At 48.1% G+C, this 19,406-nt stretch overlaps 1 protein-coding gene across 7 annotated transcripts; it reads left to right on the forward strand.

The window, feature by feature from the left end:
• Nucleotides 1-745: 745 nt before the first annotated feature.
• THNSL2 (threonine synthase like 2) lies at nucleotides 746-17,038 on the forward strand. 7 transcript variants are annotated; one of them, XM_030921752.1, is made up of 11 exons: nucleotides 746-837; nucleotides 1,966-2,033; nucleotides 3,260-3,293; nucleotides 3,517-3,751; nucleotides 5,037-5,231; nucleotides 5,647-5,799; nucleotides 9,167-9,397; nucleotides 13,107-13,255; nucleotides 13,356-13,481; nucleotides 15,735-15,886; nucleotides 16,308-17,038. In XM_030921752.1, the coding sequence occupies exons 4-11, from the start codon at nucleotides 3,529-3,531 to the stop codon at nucleotides 16,534-16,536; spliced, it is 1,458 nt and encodes a 485-aa protein (XP_030777612.1). In that variant the 5' UTR covers nucleotides 746-837; nucleotides 1,966-2,033; nucleotides 3,260-3,293; nucleotides 3,517-3,528; the 3' UTR covers nucleotides 16,537-17,038. The 7 variants fall into 7 exon arrangements, with proteins under 7 accessions (XP_030777612.1, XP_010376737.2, XP_030777608.1 ...); XM_010378435.2 differs by having other exon boundaries at nucleotides 746-2,033; XM_030921748.1 differs by having other exon boundaries at nucleotides 746-2,033; nucleotides 16,311-17,038.
• Nucleotides 17,039-19,406: the final 2,368 nt, after the last annotated feature.

Raw genomic sequence — 19,406 nt, forward strand, 5'->3', positions numbered from 1 at the left:
TGGAGGCCCAGATGGGACTGCCAGAGTGACCTGGCCCACTCAGGACTAAACCTTTGCCCGAACCTCTCTGGCCTACCTCCTCTAATTTTGCTTCAGTGGGTGGCCCCAGAAGCTGACTGTGAATCCAGGGGCATTTGGGCATATCTAGAGGGCGTTTTTGTTGTTGTTGCTGTTTTGTTTTTCCTTCAAGTTCTTGCCTTTTTTTCCTCTTAAAAAACGAATGGGGGTGACGGGCTTTTATCCTAGAATAGACCCATGCTTAATAAAAAGTGTTTCTCAAAAAATATAAAGAATTTTCATACCCCCCCAAAACCACTGAAATTTTTTTATAAAGAATTTTCGGAGTTGAGCCGATGTCACCAATCTCGTGGGTTCTGAAGTCGTAACACACTAACCACAGTTTGAGAACCAAGGCTCTCATGCTCCAGCTCTCTGATGCTGCAGATGAGAGACAAGAATCCTAAAGGAACGCAGGGCCTTTCTTCTTTGCACCTTGCTGTACATTTTCTAAACTGAAAAAATGAGGTTTGGTGGGACTCACAGCCCTGCAGCAAAGATTCCGAGGCTGAATGTGAATAAAGCGCCTTAAAAAACGGGCCACGGGAGAGGCACAGGGCTTCTCCCTGGTGATACTTCCCTGATCGCGCACCGCGGCCCACGCGCTTTCCGCGCTCCGCCCCCTGCTCCCCGCCCCACCCCCAGGTGCTTGCCTCCCGGGAGCTGACAACCATAGCTCCGGCCCCGACCGGAAGCCCCACCCCACCGCCGGGGACGCGGACTCGGGAGTGCTCACGTTCGCAGCGTGGGCATCCTTGCTGCGCTCCGCTCCCCGCACCGGTAACGCGCGCCAACCTTGCCGCCCACCCGGCGTCGTAGCGGGCGAGATTTCCGAGCTCTGGACGCTCTTGCGGCTCTGCTCAGCCCTGACTCCAGCAGGCCCGCGTCGGTCGCCCCTCCCGTTTCTGGAACCTTTGGTTCCGGGGCTCGGACTTGGGGGAACCTGGGAGGGTGGTGGTGGAGTTTCTGATGCTTTGCGTTTTCTGCGGGGTGTGGGCAGTCAATGGAGAAACCCGGAACAGAAGTCCGTGGTGTTTTCAGGGGCAGGGAGTAGAACCTCAGGCGCCTGCGAACCCCCTGAGGGTTTAGGCGGCCCTCCTTGGCGGGATGATTGGCACTGTGGGCTGAGAGAGCCCGGGGCCTGCCCCCACCCCTAGGGGTGCCGTCGGCTCCTGGGGTCCGAGTCTCCGCCCTGCCCCACCGCTTCTCACAAAACCCCTCCACCTCCCTGAGGAGCGCCCGTCTACCCACCTTCTCGTTCCCAGCCTTCGGGCTGCTCCTATTTTCCATATTGTTTATTTATCCTGGTTATTGGTAAGAGTTTTTCTGACCTTCTCTACTCTGGAATAGGGTCCAGAGGAGTCGTGAGGGAAAATTATTAGAATATAAAATCCCAGGAGTCACGTGGTCCGGGTCTGCATCCCATGCTTGGAGGCCTCACAGAGCAGCCCAACAAACAGCTCTTGGTTTTCTTCTTCAACTTCACCACCTCCTGTGGTTGCTGTTTCCGCCTCTGGCTTATGTTGAACCCAACCATGTGTATTTCTCTTTAGCTTTGCTCAATTGGCATGGGAATGCTGCCCCTGGAGGGCATTGGACAGAACAGGGACAGTCCTGTTGCGTGAGGGGCATGGGTCTGTGCTCATGAGGCCAGCTCCTTCCATGACCTGCTCAGAGCCCCAAGCCAGCCCCTCTGTCCTCTGTTGCTGGACAGTTGTTCCATATCCTCCTTCCCAGTGCCCCAGGTGTGATATTTCTTCCACCCAGGGAAGGGCATTCCGAAAATACTTTCCTTTGCTGTACCTGATTGCCCTGCTTGCTCCTGCCTTCACTCCTGCGACGGGTTCTTTGGGCTTAGGCGTAGCATTTAAGTCTGGTCCTATGAAGGCCTTCTTTCTGTTATTCCAGGGTCTTGGGCAGTTTGCGTTGGCTCTAACTCTTACTACAGAATTGCGGAAATTCCTCTCTTTATTGAGGTCAGCGCTAACACCTGTCCCCCGACCCTGGTTCTGTTTTGTGAAATACTGTCTGCTTTGCTTATCCACTGCAGTTAGCTTTTGGAGTTACCCAGATTTCATCTCTTTGACATGGACTTCCACACGGGGTGACCTTGTGTGCTAGGTTGCCAGAGACAGTTCTGGCTTATACCATTGTCCCAGCATAATCACGTTCAAAAGATTCGTGGTTTGTATGATCAAGCTTGTCTCTGTCTCTAAGTTAGATACACTTATATTTGTAGCTAAGAGAGTGGCATGTGGCAGCCCACGTGAGACTTGCACTTGGGCCCACAGATGTCAGAGCCACAGACTTGGAAATGAGAATTCCTCCAGGTCAGTGCTCATAGGCCTCATGTAGGTAGAGAGCTTTGGGTGGCTTTGCCCTTAGAGGGCAGGGGTTCCCCTCCCGCCCTGGCACAGAAAGTCCAAACTAATACTGAGGCCTATGTCTAGTCAAATTCATCCCCAGAGTTACTGTGGGGCTTGCCCCTAAATTCACTGTCATGCTCCAGAGGAAGGTGTTCAGAGTTCAAGCCCAGCTCCTTGACATGGCATCTGGCTCCTGGGAAAGTAACTGATGTGGAAGTGTGACCAGAGTTAGGCCTAAGGTGTCCTGGGCTTCCCCAGGAACCAGAGAACTCAGTCCATGCAGGGCCAGTTAGTTTTAAAGACTGCATGTCAACACTTGTAACTGTCATAGGATTAGGCTAAGAGGTAGAACACTGGTTATCCACTAGGATGACCAACCATATTAGTTTGCTTGGGATTGAGGGGTTTCCTAGGACATGGGACTTGCAGTTTTAAGATCAGAAAACTCCTGGGCAAACTGGGATGAGTTGGTCACCCTCTTCTCAACCCTGGCTGCACGTTAGACTCTCTTGAGGAGCCTCTTATTTAGAGTCTAATTTAATTGATTAAGGTAGTTGTACTTTTTTTTTTTTTAACGCTCTCAAGTTGATTCCAGCAGGCTACCAGAGTTGAGAACTACTAGGCTGTAGACAGTGTTTCTAATAACCATTGAAAGTGTTTGGTTTTTGAGCAGAAGTGGTTCCAGACATCCCTGAAAGGGGTATATAACTCTGTGTGTTGGCCTTTTACCTTAGCAAGAGAGATATCAAGCTGGTAGTTGCCTGCTATTGCTATTATCTGTCCCCACCCCCAGGCCGCCTTTCTCACTGGTGAGGACCAAGCTTTCTCTTTTCCAGGCATGCTCCGATACCTTCTCTCTCAAGACAGGAGGTCAGTGGAATAGCCTCATTTTGATTGATGGAATCATGATTTACACAGTTGCAGATGAAGCTGGTATGAGATTTGAGACAGGACTGCCATCTCTAGGTCTGGGACATGTGCCCCAGAGAGTGGTGGTCCAGAGGCTAACTGTGAGACTGTGTGTGCTTTGGCTTTGCCCCATGGGGTGTGAGAGCTTGGAGACCAGGTGCCTCTGGGACTGTCCTCTCTGCAGGCCTCCAGGATCATGTGGTACGTCAGCACCAGGGGCATAGCCCCACAGGTCAACTTTGAGGGGGCCCTCTTCTCTGGCTATGCACCCGATGGAGGCCTCTTTATGCCGGAAGAGCTCCCACAGTTGGACAGAGAGACCCTGTGCCGGTGGAGCACACTCTCCTATCCTGACCTGGTGAAGGAGCTGTGCGCCCTCTTCATTGGCTCTGAGCTCATTCCGAAAGATGACTTAAATGGTGAGCGCTCCCACCTCTACTTCCACTCCTCCAGCCCCTGCCAGCTCAGTCTACAGAATTGCAAATCCATCACCAAACCACTAGGAAGTCTCTAGTCATGTTTCTCAAACTTTATTTCTTTTCCTGACTCTAGAATCCCAGAATTGAAAATATTCCGAAAGATTTCATCCTTTCTCCAGGAAGATGAATGTTGAAATTTTCTTCATTCTGTCTTTCTCTTTCTTTCTTCCTCCCTTCCCTCCCTCCCTCCCTCCCTTACTTCCTCCCTCCCTCTCTTTCTTTCTTTCAAAAAAAACCTCTTCAACACTAGGGGTTTTAGAATCATCTTGAGTGACTTGAATGTTGAGATGTTTCCTTCCTGCACGTAAAGCACCCAGACCCCTAAATTGCTATTTTATTTTTTGAATGTTAATTCCAGAAGGGACTTCAAGACTGTCCCGGACCAGCTTGTCTTAAGCTATACTGTGCCTATGGATTCCCTCTGGGATCTTGTTAAAAACCAAATTCTGATTCAGTGGGTCTGGGATAGGAGTGAGAATTCTGCATTTCTGTCAGAGGTCCAAATAATACTAGACTACTGGTCCATGAGCCACACTTTAAACAGCAAGAACAAAATCCATAATGTAATGGTGGTGGTTTGGGGTTGGGGAAGAGAAAGGACCACTTAAAATGCAGTCTGATGACCAGCAGTAATGGCATTGCTTGGGCATTTGTTGGAAATCCGAGACTGCTTCAGATGGACTGAACCAGCGTGCTTTTTAGCAAGATCCCAGGTGCTTGGTTTGCCAGTGACAGTTTGAGAAGCTCTGCTCTAGGACTGCTCTAGTCCTGCCTTAGGGAGGGCTGTATATCAGCCATCCAAAAGCTCTGGCGTCACAGGTGTGAGATTTAGTAATGCAACAAACAAAAAGCTTCCTGTCTTTAAGAAGGAGCATTAGATGGGATGCGACATTGATGTGTTATATAGCTATTTAATTGACCCCTGACTGGAATACATGCTCACGAGACAGTCAAACAATGAAGAAGTATAAAAAATGAAAAAGTCTTCTAGCACCAATCCTGGTCTCTGAGGAAATCACTATGAGGAATCTACGAACAGTTTGGTGTATGTTTTCCCAGACTTTTTTCTAGGTTTATACAGTTGTATTCAAAAATGGTATCATTTAAGATGAAGATTTTTGGCCTTTTAGTAGCAGGAGTTGGAAACTTTATCTTCAGAGACTGAGAGGGAGCTTGAGAAAGAGACCAGGCCCCTCATTGGCTATCCACCCCACTACCCTCACAGATCTGATTGACCGAGCCTTCAGCAGATTCCGTCACAAAGAGGTGGTCCGTCTGTCCAGGTTGAAGAATGGGCTGAACGTGTTGGAGCTGTGGCATGGTGTCACATATGCATTTAAGGACCTGTCCCTGTCCTGCACAGCACAGTTCCTGCAGTACTTCCTGGAGAAGAGGGAGAAGCACGTCACTGTGGTTGTAGGTGTGTTTTGGAGGCATGAACGCGGAATACCTGAGTGCTGTGACTGTAGGGTGTCCACCTATGGGATGCTGTTCATAGAGCCACTCAGGGACTGTGGCACTGGTTCTTCCAGAGCAAGGTTCCTAACCTTTTCTGGTGCCGTAGACCCCTTTGCCAGGCTGATAGAGGCTATGGAACTTTCTCAGAGTAACGTTTGAAGTGCACAAAATGCTTAAGATGATGTGGTTCACAAGTTCACTGATGTCCTGAATTTTATCTGTGGATCCATGGACCCTATGTGGAGTGCTAGTTTCATATCCTCCAAGTATTTGAAGTAGTTGTTGCTGTATTTGACAACAGTGCTTTGGGGACCATTTCTTTCCTTGTTCATTCCCTTTGTTCTAAAGGGGGAGGGTTATCCTTTCTTCCCATCCAGGAACGTCTGGGGACACAGGAAGTGCTGCCATTGAGAGTGTTAAAGGGGCAAAGAACGTGGACATTATCGTTCTGCTGCCCAAAGGTCACTGCACAAAGATTCAGGAGCTCCAGATGACAACGGTGCTGAAGGAGAACGTACATGTGTTTGGAGGTGTGTGCCGAGGCAGAAGCTCTAGGGACAGTGCAGCCCTGCCTTACTTGGGTTTGCTTTGGGAGATGGGCTGGAACAAAACTGCACAATTGGGTAACTGTCTTCCTTTCATCAGTCATATTTGAGGTTGGTGTATATGCCTTGGCTCAGCTCTGGGCAGGGTTCTGGCTACATAGTAAACTATTGGAGGTGACAGATGTATAAACCGATACCAACAGTACAGCGCACTAAGTACGAATTGAAAACCATATCCCAAAAAATGCCACCTCCATGCATGTCCAACCTGCAAGGGTCATGTATGTCAGCAGCCATGCAGAGTCATAACCTGAGCCAAGTGACTTGGGTTTTGTTCCAAGACTCTGAAGTTTAGAGGACACCAACATGTTAAATAATTATTTTAAGAGAATGTGTTGCCAGGTGCGGTGACTCACGCCTGTAATCCCAGCACTTTGAGAAGTCAAGGTGGGTGGATCGCTTCAGCCCAGGAGTTTGAGACCAGCCTGGGCAACATGGCAAAACCTTGCCTCTATAAAAAAATACAAAAATTAGCCGGGCTTGACGGTGTGCACCTATAGTCCCAGCTACTCCAAAGGCTGAGATGGGAGGATCGCTTAAGCCCAGAAGGCTGCAGTGACTCAGGATCATGCCATTGCATTGCAGCCTGGGCAACAGAGTGAGACCCTGTCAAAAAAAAAAAAAAAAAAAAGAATGTGTCATTATATGTTGACAGTTCCTGCTGTTCTTTACAGTATGGGAACAACTAAGCCATGCACTAGTTATCCAGTCTAAATATTTAAAATAGGGATCAGTGGTACCCACCACTGGTTATACTCCTACCTGAGTCACATCATGAGAATGACAGCATTTTGTGCTTGGAGAAAGGCAAAAGCCATCTTTTTTAATATCAGGCCATCTATTCCTAATGGATTTAATCATTATAGGGATTGGGAGTGGAGAAAGATGGGGCGAGTGTGGGTGGAGCTGTACATTTTTATTTTTACCTCTCACACCCTACTGGACCCCAGGTAGCTATAAGGTGGGGACTTGGATTAAGTTTTGGCCTGGGTGGGCTGTGGCCTCGGGCACGCTTTCCAGAGGCCTGGCTTAGTTTGGTCACTCACCTGACAGAACAGCAAGTGTGATGGCAGAGAATGTTCCTTCTACAGCTCTCCTGGCTTCTTATGATAATCCTGTAGAGGTTGTTTTTGTATAACATCAACTGTGACAAGGAGCAAAAGCACAGTGAAAACAAACCTTATCCAAAGGAATAGCATAAATATCCTTTGTCAGTTTGTTCAAGAGCAAGCAAACTGCCCCTCTGCTCTGTTCTTTAGCAAGTGCATACTCTTGCCAGTGAAAAGTCCATGCTAATGCAGGTGTTGACGTCGTCTTACACATTTGCCTTGCTAATTGCTCATATTTGGCTGCATTTTCCTGCAGTTGTTGCAAGACTTCAATGCACAAGATTCAGGCTCCTGAGGGTCCTTATTATACCCCAAGCACCAAAATTGCTAGTTATGGATCTAGGACTGTTTTTTCCTAGAATCAAAGCAGAGAATAGCATTTTGTGCCTCTGACCTGCCTCCTCCCTTTTTGTCTTTTTTGTATGCAGACCTGAGGGTGTGACTGAAAGCTCCATTCCTGACTTGTGGATTGGAAAACAGTGCTCAGGTGTAAAGTAATGGTGGGAATGTGGAATCTGATGAATGTATTAAGTCATTAAATCTGGACCTGAAGGGGGTGTTTTGTTGTGTACATGTTCAAGAAAATCAGAAACTAAGGCAGCAGACTTCACAGAAATCAGTTTTGTTTATAAACGGCACTATTCAGATGCTTTCTTTCCTTTCTAGAGCTTTCTGGTTTGGTTTTAAGGAGGATGTGTGTTAGTTCAGGATGTAACAGCAAATATGTATTTTTCCGTAGACTGGTAAGCTTAGCAAGTAGGGATGGACCACTTAGATTATTGCGTGTGGACAGTTGGTTTATAAAGTCATTAATTTCCATGTACATTGTATACTTGGTTCTTCTTAAGCACAGAATAATCAGCAAGTGCTAGGTATTTATTAATTATATTATTTGGGATGCTTTTGGCTAGAAGTAGCAAAAAATTCAACTCAGACCAGCTTAAACAAGAATATTTTCCAGCTTCCATAACTGGAAGGCCAGAGGTGGAGTGGGCTCCCAGTTGCTTCATTCAGTGACTCACACTGCTCTCAGGAACCCAGGTCCTTCCCATTCTCTGCTCTGCCCTCAGTCCTAAGGCTCATTCCTCTTGTGGTCATATGGTGTTTCCTTGAGGTGACCAGGTCTGTTCCTTCCTGTTGCTCTTTTTTAAAAGCAGTGAATCTTTTCTTAGAACCCAGCAAACACGTCTTTGTGGTTCACAGACCTGAATTTATTCACATGCTCATTGTGGAGCCAACCCTGACCCCATGAGAATACCAGGCACTGATTGGCTTGGTCCTGGCAAAGGAATGGAATCACCATGACTGGCCCTGGCCATTCTGGATACACATGGGGATCTAGAGTCAGTCCCCCAGCTCCATTGCTGCTACACAGTGTTGAAGGGCAGAATGGTTAGCACCTTTAATGCCTTCTCTGGCACATTTTCCAGTAAAGTTCACCACTCTCCCTTCCAAGTGTAGATTCAATGGAGACATACTCGGGTATCATATAAGAAATCAATATTGGCTTGATTGCTCATTGAGCTAGATGGGGGATATGACTTGTATTAGTGGACAATTCACCATAAATTTATCCAGTAATTCACTCATAAATTACACTGATGTACACACCCAGCTTCGTGGAGGGGAAGTTCTGTCCACGTAAGCTTACCTGCCATGTAGGAGCAGAGAGCAGAACACCTACCCTGTGACCTAATGAGGGCAGAGGGCAGACCACGGGGGAATGTTGACTGTTTCCACCCTGGGCACTGGTAGAGGACTGTGGAGGAAAGGCTATGACTCTCATCATTTTCCAGTCAGGCACACAGTTCTTCCTCTGCGGAAGAGTGGGGGAAGTGGGCAGGGATTACAAAGAGAAATTCTCCCAGGATCCCGGAAGGTTGACATTTGCTATCTTATTTTAGATAATGGTAGAAACGTTGGAACTAGTTCTGGCTACCCTTTCTGTTCTAAGCTAGGGCAGATATTTAGGAACACAAGAATCTGAGGCATGGTTTCTGTCCTTGAGGAGCTTAATATTGAGTCTAGAAAGTGAGGCCAAGCTACGTGAAAGTAAAGAAACCTACACTATGCGAAGGTCCCAGGAGAATGGGCTCAGCCTGGGAGGGCTGTCCCAGGCGGTTGCTGACCTCCTAGGGGTTCTGCATGCTCCTGACAGCTGCCCTCTCCTCTCTCCCTGGCAGTGGAGGGAAACAGCGATGAGCTCGATGAGCCAATCAAGACTGTGTTTGCCGACGTGGCTTTTGTCAAGAAGCACAATCTGATGAGCCTGAATTCGATCAACTGGTCCCGGGTCCTGGTGCAGATGGCCCACCACTTCCTTGCTTACTTCCAGTGTACGCCATCCTTGGACACGCATCCCCTACCCCTGGTGGAGGTGGTTGTGCCAACAGGGGCTGCCGGTAACCTTGCAGGTAAGGAGTCCCCGGGGCACAAATGGGCTTTCCAGAAAAATACCTGTGGCCCCAGTCCTTCTAGCTGCCTTTTGGCTGCAACTGTGAGGAGAAAGAAGGTGGAGTCCCAGTTCTGAAGGTGATGGGAAACCCCACAGAAGAAGCTCCCAGAAGATTTCACCTGTCATTGCCTGGGGCAGCATCCTGGGCTCCTGCTGCCAGCAGCAGAGGGTGATGGCTTAACCCTGCATGCTCCTGCAGCCTCACCTGATGTGCTCGCCGGCTCAGCAGAATGTGGAGAGGCAAGGTCAAGGGTCAGCCACTGTGCCTGGCTGGCAGTGCCCTCAATCAGAAATGTGGACTTTGCTCCCAACCCTGGCCAGCTACCCAATGTGAGGGCAAGCGGCTTGACTGGCACATGTGTTCCCATTCCTGGATACACTATCCTGACCCCATGTGATGTGGAAAAAGTTCTGGACTTGGGGTTCTGGCCCCAGTTCTGTCCTTTACTAGCTGAGAGGCTGTGCAGCAGTCCTTTAGACTCAACCTTTGAGCTATAAAATGAGATTGTATCACTCATCATATCTCCCAGGACTGCCTCAATAAACGAATAAGATTCCTGTGTACATGCAGACTTTGTGAGGGCAAACTGCTGTACAGCTGTGTAGCATTAAAGTCATTTTATTTAATCACTAGTATTTATCAAGCACTTAGTATGCACCTGGCACTGTTCTAAATGCTTTTCACATATGAACTCATTTATCCACCTGTGGAGAAGACACTTTCCATTTTATAATGAGGAAACAAAGGCACAGAGAAAGGAGTCATGCCCTGGTTACACAGCTGGGCCAGGAGTGCGACCCAGGCAGTCTGGCTGCAGAGCTGGCGAGGCTAGGGGAATTACTGTTCCTAGTAGTTCCAGCAATGGCATTGGTTCTGATGAGCACCAAGGATGGTCTAGCTGAGAGCACAGAAGCATCTTAGTGGTGAGGAAGCCACTGGGGGAGGTGTGCAGATGTGGCCTAGGTGTTGATTGGGTGGGGCTTTCTGACTTCTGCCACTGAAAGAAGGGTGGAGAGAACAGCGGGCTGGCAGACAAGGAGGAAATAGCTTCTTTGCCACTCATGGGGTAAAGCCCACCATGTTCCCCATTCCCATCACCCTCCAATTAGTGATGCACCGAGTTGTGCAGCCAGTGGCCCTCTGCAGCCCAGAGCCTACCACAGTGCTCGATACAAAATAAACACGTGACCAACATTTCCTGAGGGCGTTCCTATCCATCTTTGCTCTGTCAGGAACCAACTCTTTGGCTTTAAGACCCTGGACCTTCCTGAGCCTCTATTTCTCCCCTGTCAGGCAAGGCTATCATGATGTTCTCATGAGGACTAGGTGAAATAAGAAAGAGAAAGTTGAGATCAGTAGTTCGAGACCAGCCTGGCCAACATGGTGAAACCCCATCTCTACTAAAAATACAAAAATTAGCCAGGTGTGGTGGCGCATGCCTGTAATCCCAGTCACTTGGGAGGCGGAGGCAGGAGAACCATTTGAACCTGGGAGGTGGAGGTTGCAGTGAGCTGAAATTGTGCCATTGCACTCCAGCCTGGGCAACAGAGAGAGACTCAGTCTCAAAAAAAAAAGAATGAGAAAGCGTTTTGCCAGGTTAACAGTGATGTTGGGTGGTGTGGTTGTCCCTAACTCCCCTTAGCTACTCACCAGAGATAAACTGCTCATGAAAGCACCATATGTAAAACCTTCCTAAACGATGTCACATGTCCGTGTTCTACACCTCTTAGCAGGAGGAATTCCTTGCTTGTTCCATGCAAACAAGAACTGCTGTTGGGGTGGACTGAGGATGCTGCTCTGGCCTCCCCTGGTGCCTGTGCAGGGAGAGTAGTCTGAAACTGCTGGCTCTGGGAGGCTGAGTTGAGGGAGGGCATGTGCTCAGGACTTAGGCATATTTTGAATCCTGACTCTGACACTTAACAGGCTTCGGACAGGTCACATTGACCTCTTGGAACTTTCATTTCCTCTTCCAAAAATTGGTGTTTTACAGTAGTCAGCCATCTATGAAATACTTTGGCCCCTGGCAGGAGCTGACACATAGAACAGCCTCAGGGCATGGTGCTGTGCTCCTAGTCATCCTCACGCTCGCTCGCTAGCTCTCTCTGTGTGTGTGTCTGAAACAGGTTTATTGCTAAATGATTCACATACCATTCACACATATTAAGTGTACGATTCAGTGGTTTTTAGTATAATATATTCACAGACTTATGCAACTATCACCATAACCAATTTTGGAATGTTTATGTCACCCTAAAAAGAAACCCTGTACCCATTAGCAGTCACTCCTCACTTTTCCTTAGACCACCTCCTTCGCCAGCCCTTGGCAGCCACGAATCTATTTTGTTTCTCTATATAGATTTTCCTATTCCAGATATTTTCTATAAAAGGAATCATACAGTGTGTGGTCTTTTGTGCCTGGCTTCTTTCCCCTAGCATAATGTTTTCAAGGTTCATCCGTGTTGTATCATGTATCAGTACTTTTTCGATTGTATGTATATACCATACAGCGGTATATTTTGTTTATGAGTTTATCAGCTGATAGACATTTGGATTGTTTTAACACAGCTATTATGAATAATGCTGCAGTGAATATTTGTGTATAAGTTTTCATGTGACCATATATTTTTATTTCTTTTGGATCTATAACTAGGAGTGGAATTTCTGTTATATGATAACTCTATGTTTAATATTTTAAGGAACTGACAGACTTCAGTTTTCCAAAGTGGCTGCACCATTTTGTGTCACCACCAGCAATGTAGGAATTTTCCAATTTCTCCACATCCTCACCAACACTTTTTATTATCTGTCTTTTTGATTCTAGCTATCCTAGAGGGTGTGAAGTAATAGCTCATGGTTTTTGTTTATATTTCCTTCATGACTAACGATGTTGAACATCTTTTCCTGTGCTCATTGGCCATCTGTATGTCTTCTTTGAAGGAATGCCTGTTCTTTTACCCATTTTATTATTATTATTATTATTATTATTATTATTATTATTATTATAATACTTCAAGTTCTAGGGTACATGTGCACAATGTGCAGGTTTGTTACATATGTATACATGTGCCATGTTGGTGTGCTGCACCCATTAACTCGTCATTTACATTAGGTATATCTCCTAATGCAATCCCTCCCCTTTCCCCCTCCCCACAATAGGCCCCGGTGTGTGATGTTCCCCTTTCTGTGTCCAAGTGATCTCATTGTTCAGTTCCCACCTATGAGTGAGAACAAGCAGTGTTTGGCTTTCTGTTCTTGCGATAGTTTGCTGAGAATGATGATTTCTAGCTGCATCCATGTCCCTACAAAGGACATGAACTCATCCTTTTTTATGGCCGCATAGTATTCCATGGTGTATATGTGCCATGTTTTCTTAATCCAGTCTGGCACTGATGGACATTTGCTTTTGCCCATTTTTTAATTTGGTTATTTGTATTTTTATTGTTGAGTTGCAACAGTTCTTTGTATATTCTGGATACAATCCCTTATCAGATATATGAATTGCATTTTTTCCCCATTCTGTGAGTTGCCTTTTCATTTTCTTGATAGTGTCCTTTTTAAAGCACAAAAGCTTCAAAAAGCACAAAAGTTTCTTAATTTTGATGAAGCCCAATTTACTTTTTTCTTTTGTTTCTAAAAAGCCATTGTTCTCTTCCTCTCTTGTCTTAAGCTGGGTACATTGCTCAGAAGATAGGCCTGCCCATCCGTCTGGTCGTGGCAGTGAATCGCAATGACATCATCCACAGGACTGTCCAGCAGGGAGACTTCTCTCTGTCGAAGGCTGTTAAATCAACCTTGGCATCAGCTATGGACATTCAGGTAGGCCTGGGGGAGGTGTGCAGATCTGGCCCAGGTGTTGGTTGGGTGGGGCTGGATGGGGCTGAGATCAGTGTGGACCTGAAACTGACTTTCTGCCCAGGTGCCCTACAACATGGAGAGGGTATTCTGGCTACTCTCTGGCTCTGACAGCCAGGTAACAAGAGCCCTCATGGAGCAGTTTGAAAGGACCCAAAGTGTGAATCTGCCCAAGGAACTGCACAGCAAGGTCAGTCACTGCCCACACACCACAGAGAAAGGAAAGGGTACAGCCACATAGCAGACTTGGGGTTTGGAAGTCTAGTCAAGGGAAGAGGACACCTGTTTCTTGAGTACCTGCTATGTGCCCGTCACTTTTACTGCCGCTTTACATGGAACAATTTATTGAATGAGGAGAGGTAATAGAGAACATGATTTAGAGTCAAATGGGCTCAATCCCAAGTGAGCTCTGAGATGCTGAGCCAGTTTCCTAAACTCTGTGCCTCAGTTCCTTCATCTATAAAATGTCGATAGTAAGAATGCCTGCCTCATAGAGTTGTTGTGAGATTTAAGTCAAATAATATTTGTGAAGTACTTTGCATACTTCCTGGTAATATATAGCTTGATACATTAACTTATTTTTACTTATTATTGTTGTTAATTTCCAATAATACTGTCAACTGGAAGCCATTTTGCCCATCTAGTATGAACAGAGACCATTGTTTCCATTGAGCTCTTCCTTTCTTCCTTTTCCTTCCTCTCTCTTTCCTCCCTCCCTCTCCTTCATCCCTCTCTCACCTTCTTCCCTCTCTCTCTCCTCCCTCCTTTCTTTCTTTCTTTTTTCTTTCCCTCCCTCCTTCCCTTTCTCTGTCTTATTTTTCTTGGAAAAGGAGAAATTTTATTCCCTTGGAATGGTAGGAATCTAATAGGGAAGGATTGTTTTTATTTTAATGCAACCTGGTGATGGTACTTATTCTGTGTTTAAAAAAAAAAAAAAAAGGATTTCTGAAGCTGCCTTTAATTTTCTCTACCACATTCCCACTAAGTGGCCATCCAGACTGTGCATACCTCCAGTGGCCAGACCCTCACTACCTCACACCAGCTCTCACCATTACAAAAGTCTTTACGTTGAGCTAGAATCTGCTCCTTCTAGCTTACACAGTCTGATTCTACATCTGAGTGTTTCCAGTATTTAGAGAATCCTCATTTACCAGGTTAGTCTTCCCACTTCCTTTAGTGGTCCCTTGCATGACATAATTTTGCATGGTCAATATCCACCTTAAAGTGTTGTTTGCCAAGTTGGATGCAGTTCTCTAGGCTGAGCCATACCAATGCAGACTGGAGTGGAATTTCGGCCTTCTGGAATCTGTACTTCTTTTGGTGTACCCAAAAATCAATTTATTTGGCTAGTGGTTTGACATTCACATTCCTTCTCCTCATATAAATGAGGTGCTCCATGAAGACAGGCACCATACCCCCTACTCCTTCATTCTCTCTCTGGCTATACACAGAGGAGACACTTCACTTGCTGCAGTGGCATTCATATTATATATCTACTGTGAGCCTGGAACTGTGCTGGGTGCTAGAAACACAAAGACAAGTAAAATACATTCATTGTCGCCTGGGAACCCTAATTCACAGCAGGTAGCTGTATGAAAATCTATGATACAGCTGGGCGCAGTGGCTCACGCCTGTAATCCCAGAACTTTGGGAGGCTGAGGCAGGTGGATCGTTTGAGGTGAGGAGTTTGAGACCAGCCTTGCCAGCATGGTGAAACTCCATCTCTACTAAAAAAACCAAAAATTAGCTGGGCATGGTGGCACATGCCTGTAAATCCCAGCTACTTGGGAGGCTGAGACAGGAGAATTGCTTGAACTCGGGAGGTGGAGATTGCAGTGAGCCAAGATCGTGTCACAGTACTCCAGCCTGGGTAGATAGAGACTCTGTCTCAAAAAAAGAAAAGAAAAAGAAAATCTATGATACTCTATGATCCCTATTGCAGTCAAATATATGCAGGGTGTTTGTTGTATTATAAGCATGCAATACATTTTCAGAAGATGATCAAATAAACCAAACACACTGAGGGAGCACAGACAAGGGAGTCTTCCTCTGTCCGAAGGAAGTGGGGAGGGCTTCCTGGAGGAGGTGCTCCGTGAGCTGAATAGCAACTGATAGGAAGGAGGTGTGCCAGCAACCAAGCTGCCTGGAGCCTTCTGGCTGTGGCAAGTTGTTGAACAAATCTTAATTTGTTGATTTGCTGATTCGGAGCCAAATCCCAACTAAATGGATTGACATAAAACTCAAATGTATCCTTCCTCCAAGTTGAGTGAGTCAGCACAAAACTGGGAGGCCGGATTTTTACTGTGAGCCACGTCTGAGCCATTCGGTCTGAATGTCCCATTGGATCCCTGGGGTTTGTGTGGGTCTGTGGTGGAGAGTGGGGTTTTGTCATCTTTCCCTGCTTTCCCAACATACCTCATCTTTCTGACCTGGGACCCTTCAGCTTTCAGAGGTGGTGACATCCGAGTCAGTGTCTGATGAAGCCATCACCCAGACCATGGGCCGCTGCTGGGATGAGAACCAGTACTTGCTGTGCCCCCACTCGGCGGTGGCTGTGAACTACCATTACCAGCAGATGGACAGGCAGCAGCCCAGGTACAGGCCGTGGGGGCTTGGGCCACTGAGGGACCATTTGAATTTCAGGGGCCCTCTTCTTCTCCAAGCGGTGGGAGAGACAGGACTATGAACAAATGGCTGTAATGGAGTGTGATGGGTGCTGTGTGGAACTGTGCCCTGGAAACTGTGGGCCCAGAAGAGGGAACGTGACAGGTATCCCAAGGACAGTCAGGGGCAGAGATGGTGGCTGAGCTGGCCTCCAACCAGGAGGAGCAGTTTGCCAGGTAGCGTCATTGTAGTGATAAGTTTGAGGTGCCAATTGTCTGTCTGTGTCTCTGTCTTCCATACCCCACCCTATCCCTAAACTTCACCTGCTTCTTCTCCTTCCTCCTCCACCTTCTCCTTTCCCATCCCTCTATTTTCTCACTGTCCTCCTGCTGCCACCTGCCCCCATCCCCAGCAGCACTCCCCGGTGCTGCCTTGCCCCTGCCTCTGCAGCCAAGTTTCCGGAAGCTGTCCTGGCTGCTGGCCTGACCCCTGAGACTCCTGCAGAGATCGTAGCCCTGGAGCACAAGGAGACACGCTGCACCCTGATGCAGAGAGGTGACAACTGGACCCTGATGCTTCAGGACACCATTGAGGACCTTAGCCGACGGTGGAGGGGTCATGCCCTCAACGCCTCCCAGTAGCCTGGCTGGAGGTGGCTTTCTTTAGGCTTCAGATCCCAGGGAGGTGCACCCTCTGAGCTGCCTTGTGACCCTCCCCATTAAGCATAGGTTAGGAGGTTCCCAGGAGGCTGCTCAGCTGGGTCTGGAGCCAGCTGGCTTTGCTCCATTTCCTGGCTACTCTGTGCCTGGTCACCAGGGAGGCTGAGTCAGGTGCCTGGAACAGTTGCCAGAAGCACCCCCTCCCTCCCTGGCCCATGCAGCAGTGTCTGAGCTGTAGTGAAAGTTTCAGGGCCTGCAGAAGAAGAGCCTTGGGCACAGGATTGACCATGGCTCCAGGGGTTTAGGACCCCAGACCTGTGAAGGTGGGGGCAGCTCACCACCTTCATGCAGCCTTTATATGTTCTCTGAGCCTTAGTTGATTTGGCCCCCAAAACAAATCCAAAGGTTCTAGCCTGCCTTGTCAGAGACTTCCACCCTGTTCACATGTTGGCAATCCCTGGAATAAAATGCTTGTTCTGTGTGATGGAGACGGCACATCCTGTGGGCAGGTCCTTCCTAGAAGGGCTGCAGGACTGTGGGCAGCCCTGGGGGCCGCTGAGTGGTGGGCTGAGGTGTGTGCGGCATCCCGCTGCTGCCCTGCATTGGCCCAGGCTTGAGGCGCCATGGCCCTGGTGAGCTGGCATCCATAGAGGTTGAGGTGGGGCTTACCAGATGGAGACCCTGTGGGAAAGCATTGGCATCAATGTGCAAACCGAGTCAAGGCCCTGTTGCTCATACATCACTTGGGATTGCGCCCATTTGACTCAGGTTCCAATCCATTTCATCAGGTTCCAGTCCTGTGTGGGTTGAGGAGAGTTTTAGACAAATACATGAACGGCAACAGAAGCCCCATGCCTTGGACGCTGGGGGCCCCTAGGAGGGGAGGGGAGGCAGGCGTTGGATGGAGGAATTTTTTGCCACTAGAGGACGCTGTTGTTGCCACCCTGGGGGCTGCTGTGAAATGACCTAGTGGGCATCTGTCCTCCAGAGGCCCCTTCCCCTGCCTGCCTGAAGTCTGAAGGGGCTGCTCACCAGGTGCGGTCCCTGCCTGGCATACCCCATCAGAACATCCCAGCCCCGTATCACCGTGGGACTAAAGGGAAAGGCCTGTAGTGCCCTCTGCTGGAAGACTGGACATCGAGGGACTGCAGTCAGTACCCAAAGGGGAGGACAGGGATGCTGGACCCCAGGAAGACAGAAGGAGTGTTCTTAAAGGAGTGACAGTGACTCCTTACCAGCCACGACACTTGGCAGTTTCTGAGACACTTTAACATCCACAGCAGCAGACACTGATGCAGCCCCTGGGGCCGCTTACCCATTAGACATGATAGGCCCAATGCTTAGGGGCCACCATTCATTAGAGGCCCATGAAAATGTCATTTCTTTTAAAACCAAAAGAAAACAGTATAATCCAGCTGGGATTTTATTCATCTTTCTTCTGACACAGTTGTACAATAGAATTTTAAGTATTTTTTTATAGAGGAAGACACCCATGAAAGCAAAAGTGCCTAATACCAACAAAAGTTACTATGCAGCCCTGATAGCACCTACTGTGTGCCAGGTGACATTCTACAAAAATTAGCTCATTTAATCCTGACAGTAGCGTGTGAAGCAAATGCTACTGTTTCCCCTGTGTTGCCGGTGAGAACACAGAACATCCAGACTCTGAGAGACGAGGTAACTTGAGGTAACTTACCAGGGTGGCAGCACGGAACAGAGAGGCGGGAACTTGAACCCAGACCTTGTGGCCTCCAGTTTGTTCTCCTCACACCGCCTCCTGTGTCAGCGGGCACGTTCTTACGGGGCTTGCTCTGCTGCCTGCCTCCGTCCATCCTTCCCCAGGCCCTGGCCCTGGCCGTGCTCCTGGGTCTGCCCGCCACATTCCTTTCTTGGATGGATCTGGGAGCATGGCTGTGCTTCTCCCGGAGTCCTCCAGGGGCTGCTGCAGCCCTGCTTTCCCAGCCTCTTTAACTGGCACTGGTGCCTGCTGTGGGCAGGCCCATGCAGGTGACTCCTTCTCCTTTGCTGCCATATTCTGAGGACCTCAGGGCAGGGCCAAGGTCACAGGGAAACCCCATCCCCTGAGTGGTTCTGGGACCTATCCAGCTCTGAGAGGCCACCATGCCTGTGAGGGAGGCCAGAAAAAGGCCGCACCAGGCACAGCGCACATTGACAGGAAACCTGAACTGAGGCTACCCTAGCCACGGGGAGTCTTGGGGAAATGAGAAGGATGAGAGCAAGATGAAGTCTGGAGAAGTGCCCACCCCGGAACACTAACACACACACACACACTTATGAGCTGAATTGTGTCACTTCCATTATATGTTGAATCCACAGTATCTCTGAATGTAACTGTATTTGGAGATAGGGTCTTTAAAAAGGTAATTAAAATGAAGTCTTTATGCTGGGCCCTAAACCAGCGGGACTGGTGTCCCTTATTTTATAAGAGGAAATTAGGACATAGACACGTGGCACAGAGGGAAGACTGCGTGAAGTCAGAGGAAGAGGGCGGCCATCTGCGAGCCAAGGAGAGAGGCCCCAGAATTAAAGCAACCCCGAGGACACCTCGATCTTAGACTTCCATCCTCTAGAGCTGGGAGGAAATAAATTTCTGTTGTTTAAGTCTCACCCAGTCCTGAGCAGACTAATACACACACACACACACACACACACACACACACACACCCCACTTAATGGAAAAAGCAAGGATCTTAGTACCAGATGAAGTGAGAATCAGGGTGGAGTCTTAGATGAGTCACTCACTTACTGGTAGTGATCACAACTAAGCCTTTTAATCTCTGTGAGCCGTGGTTTCCTCATCTGCATCTAACAATACAGATGATCCCTGACTT

The sequence above is a fragment of the Rhinopithecus roxellana genome, chromosome 17 (assembly GCF_007565055.1).
Source record: "Rhinopithecus roxellana isolate Shanxi Qingling chromosome 17, ASM756505v1, whole genome shotgun sequence".
Classification (NCBI taxonomy): domain Eukaryota; kingdom Metazoa; phylum Chordata; class Mammalia; order Primates; family Cercopithecidae; genus Rhinopithecus; species Rhinopithecus roxellana.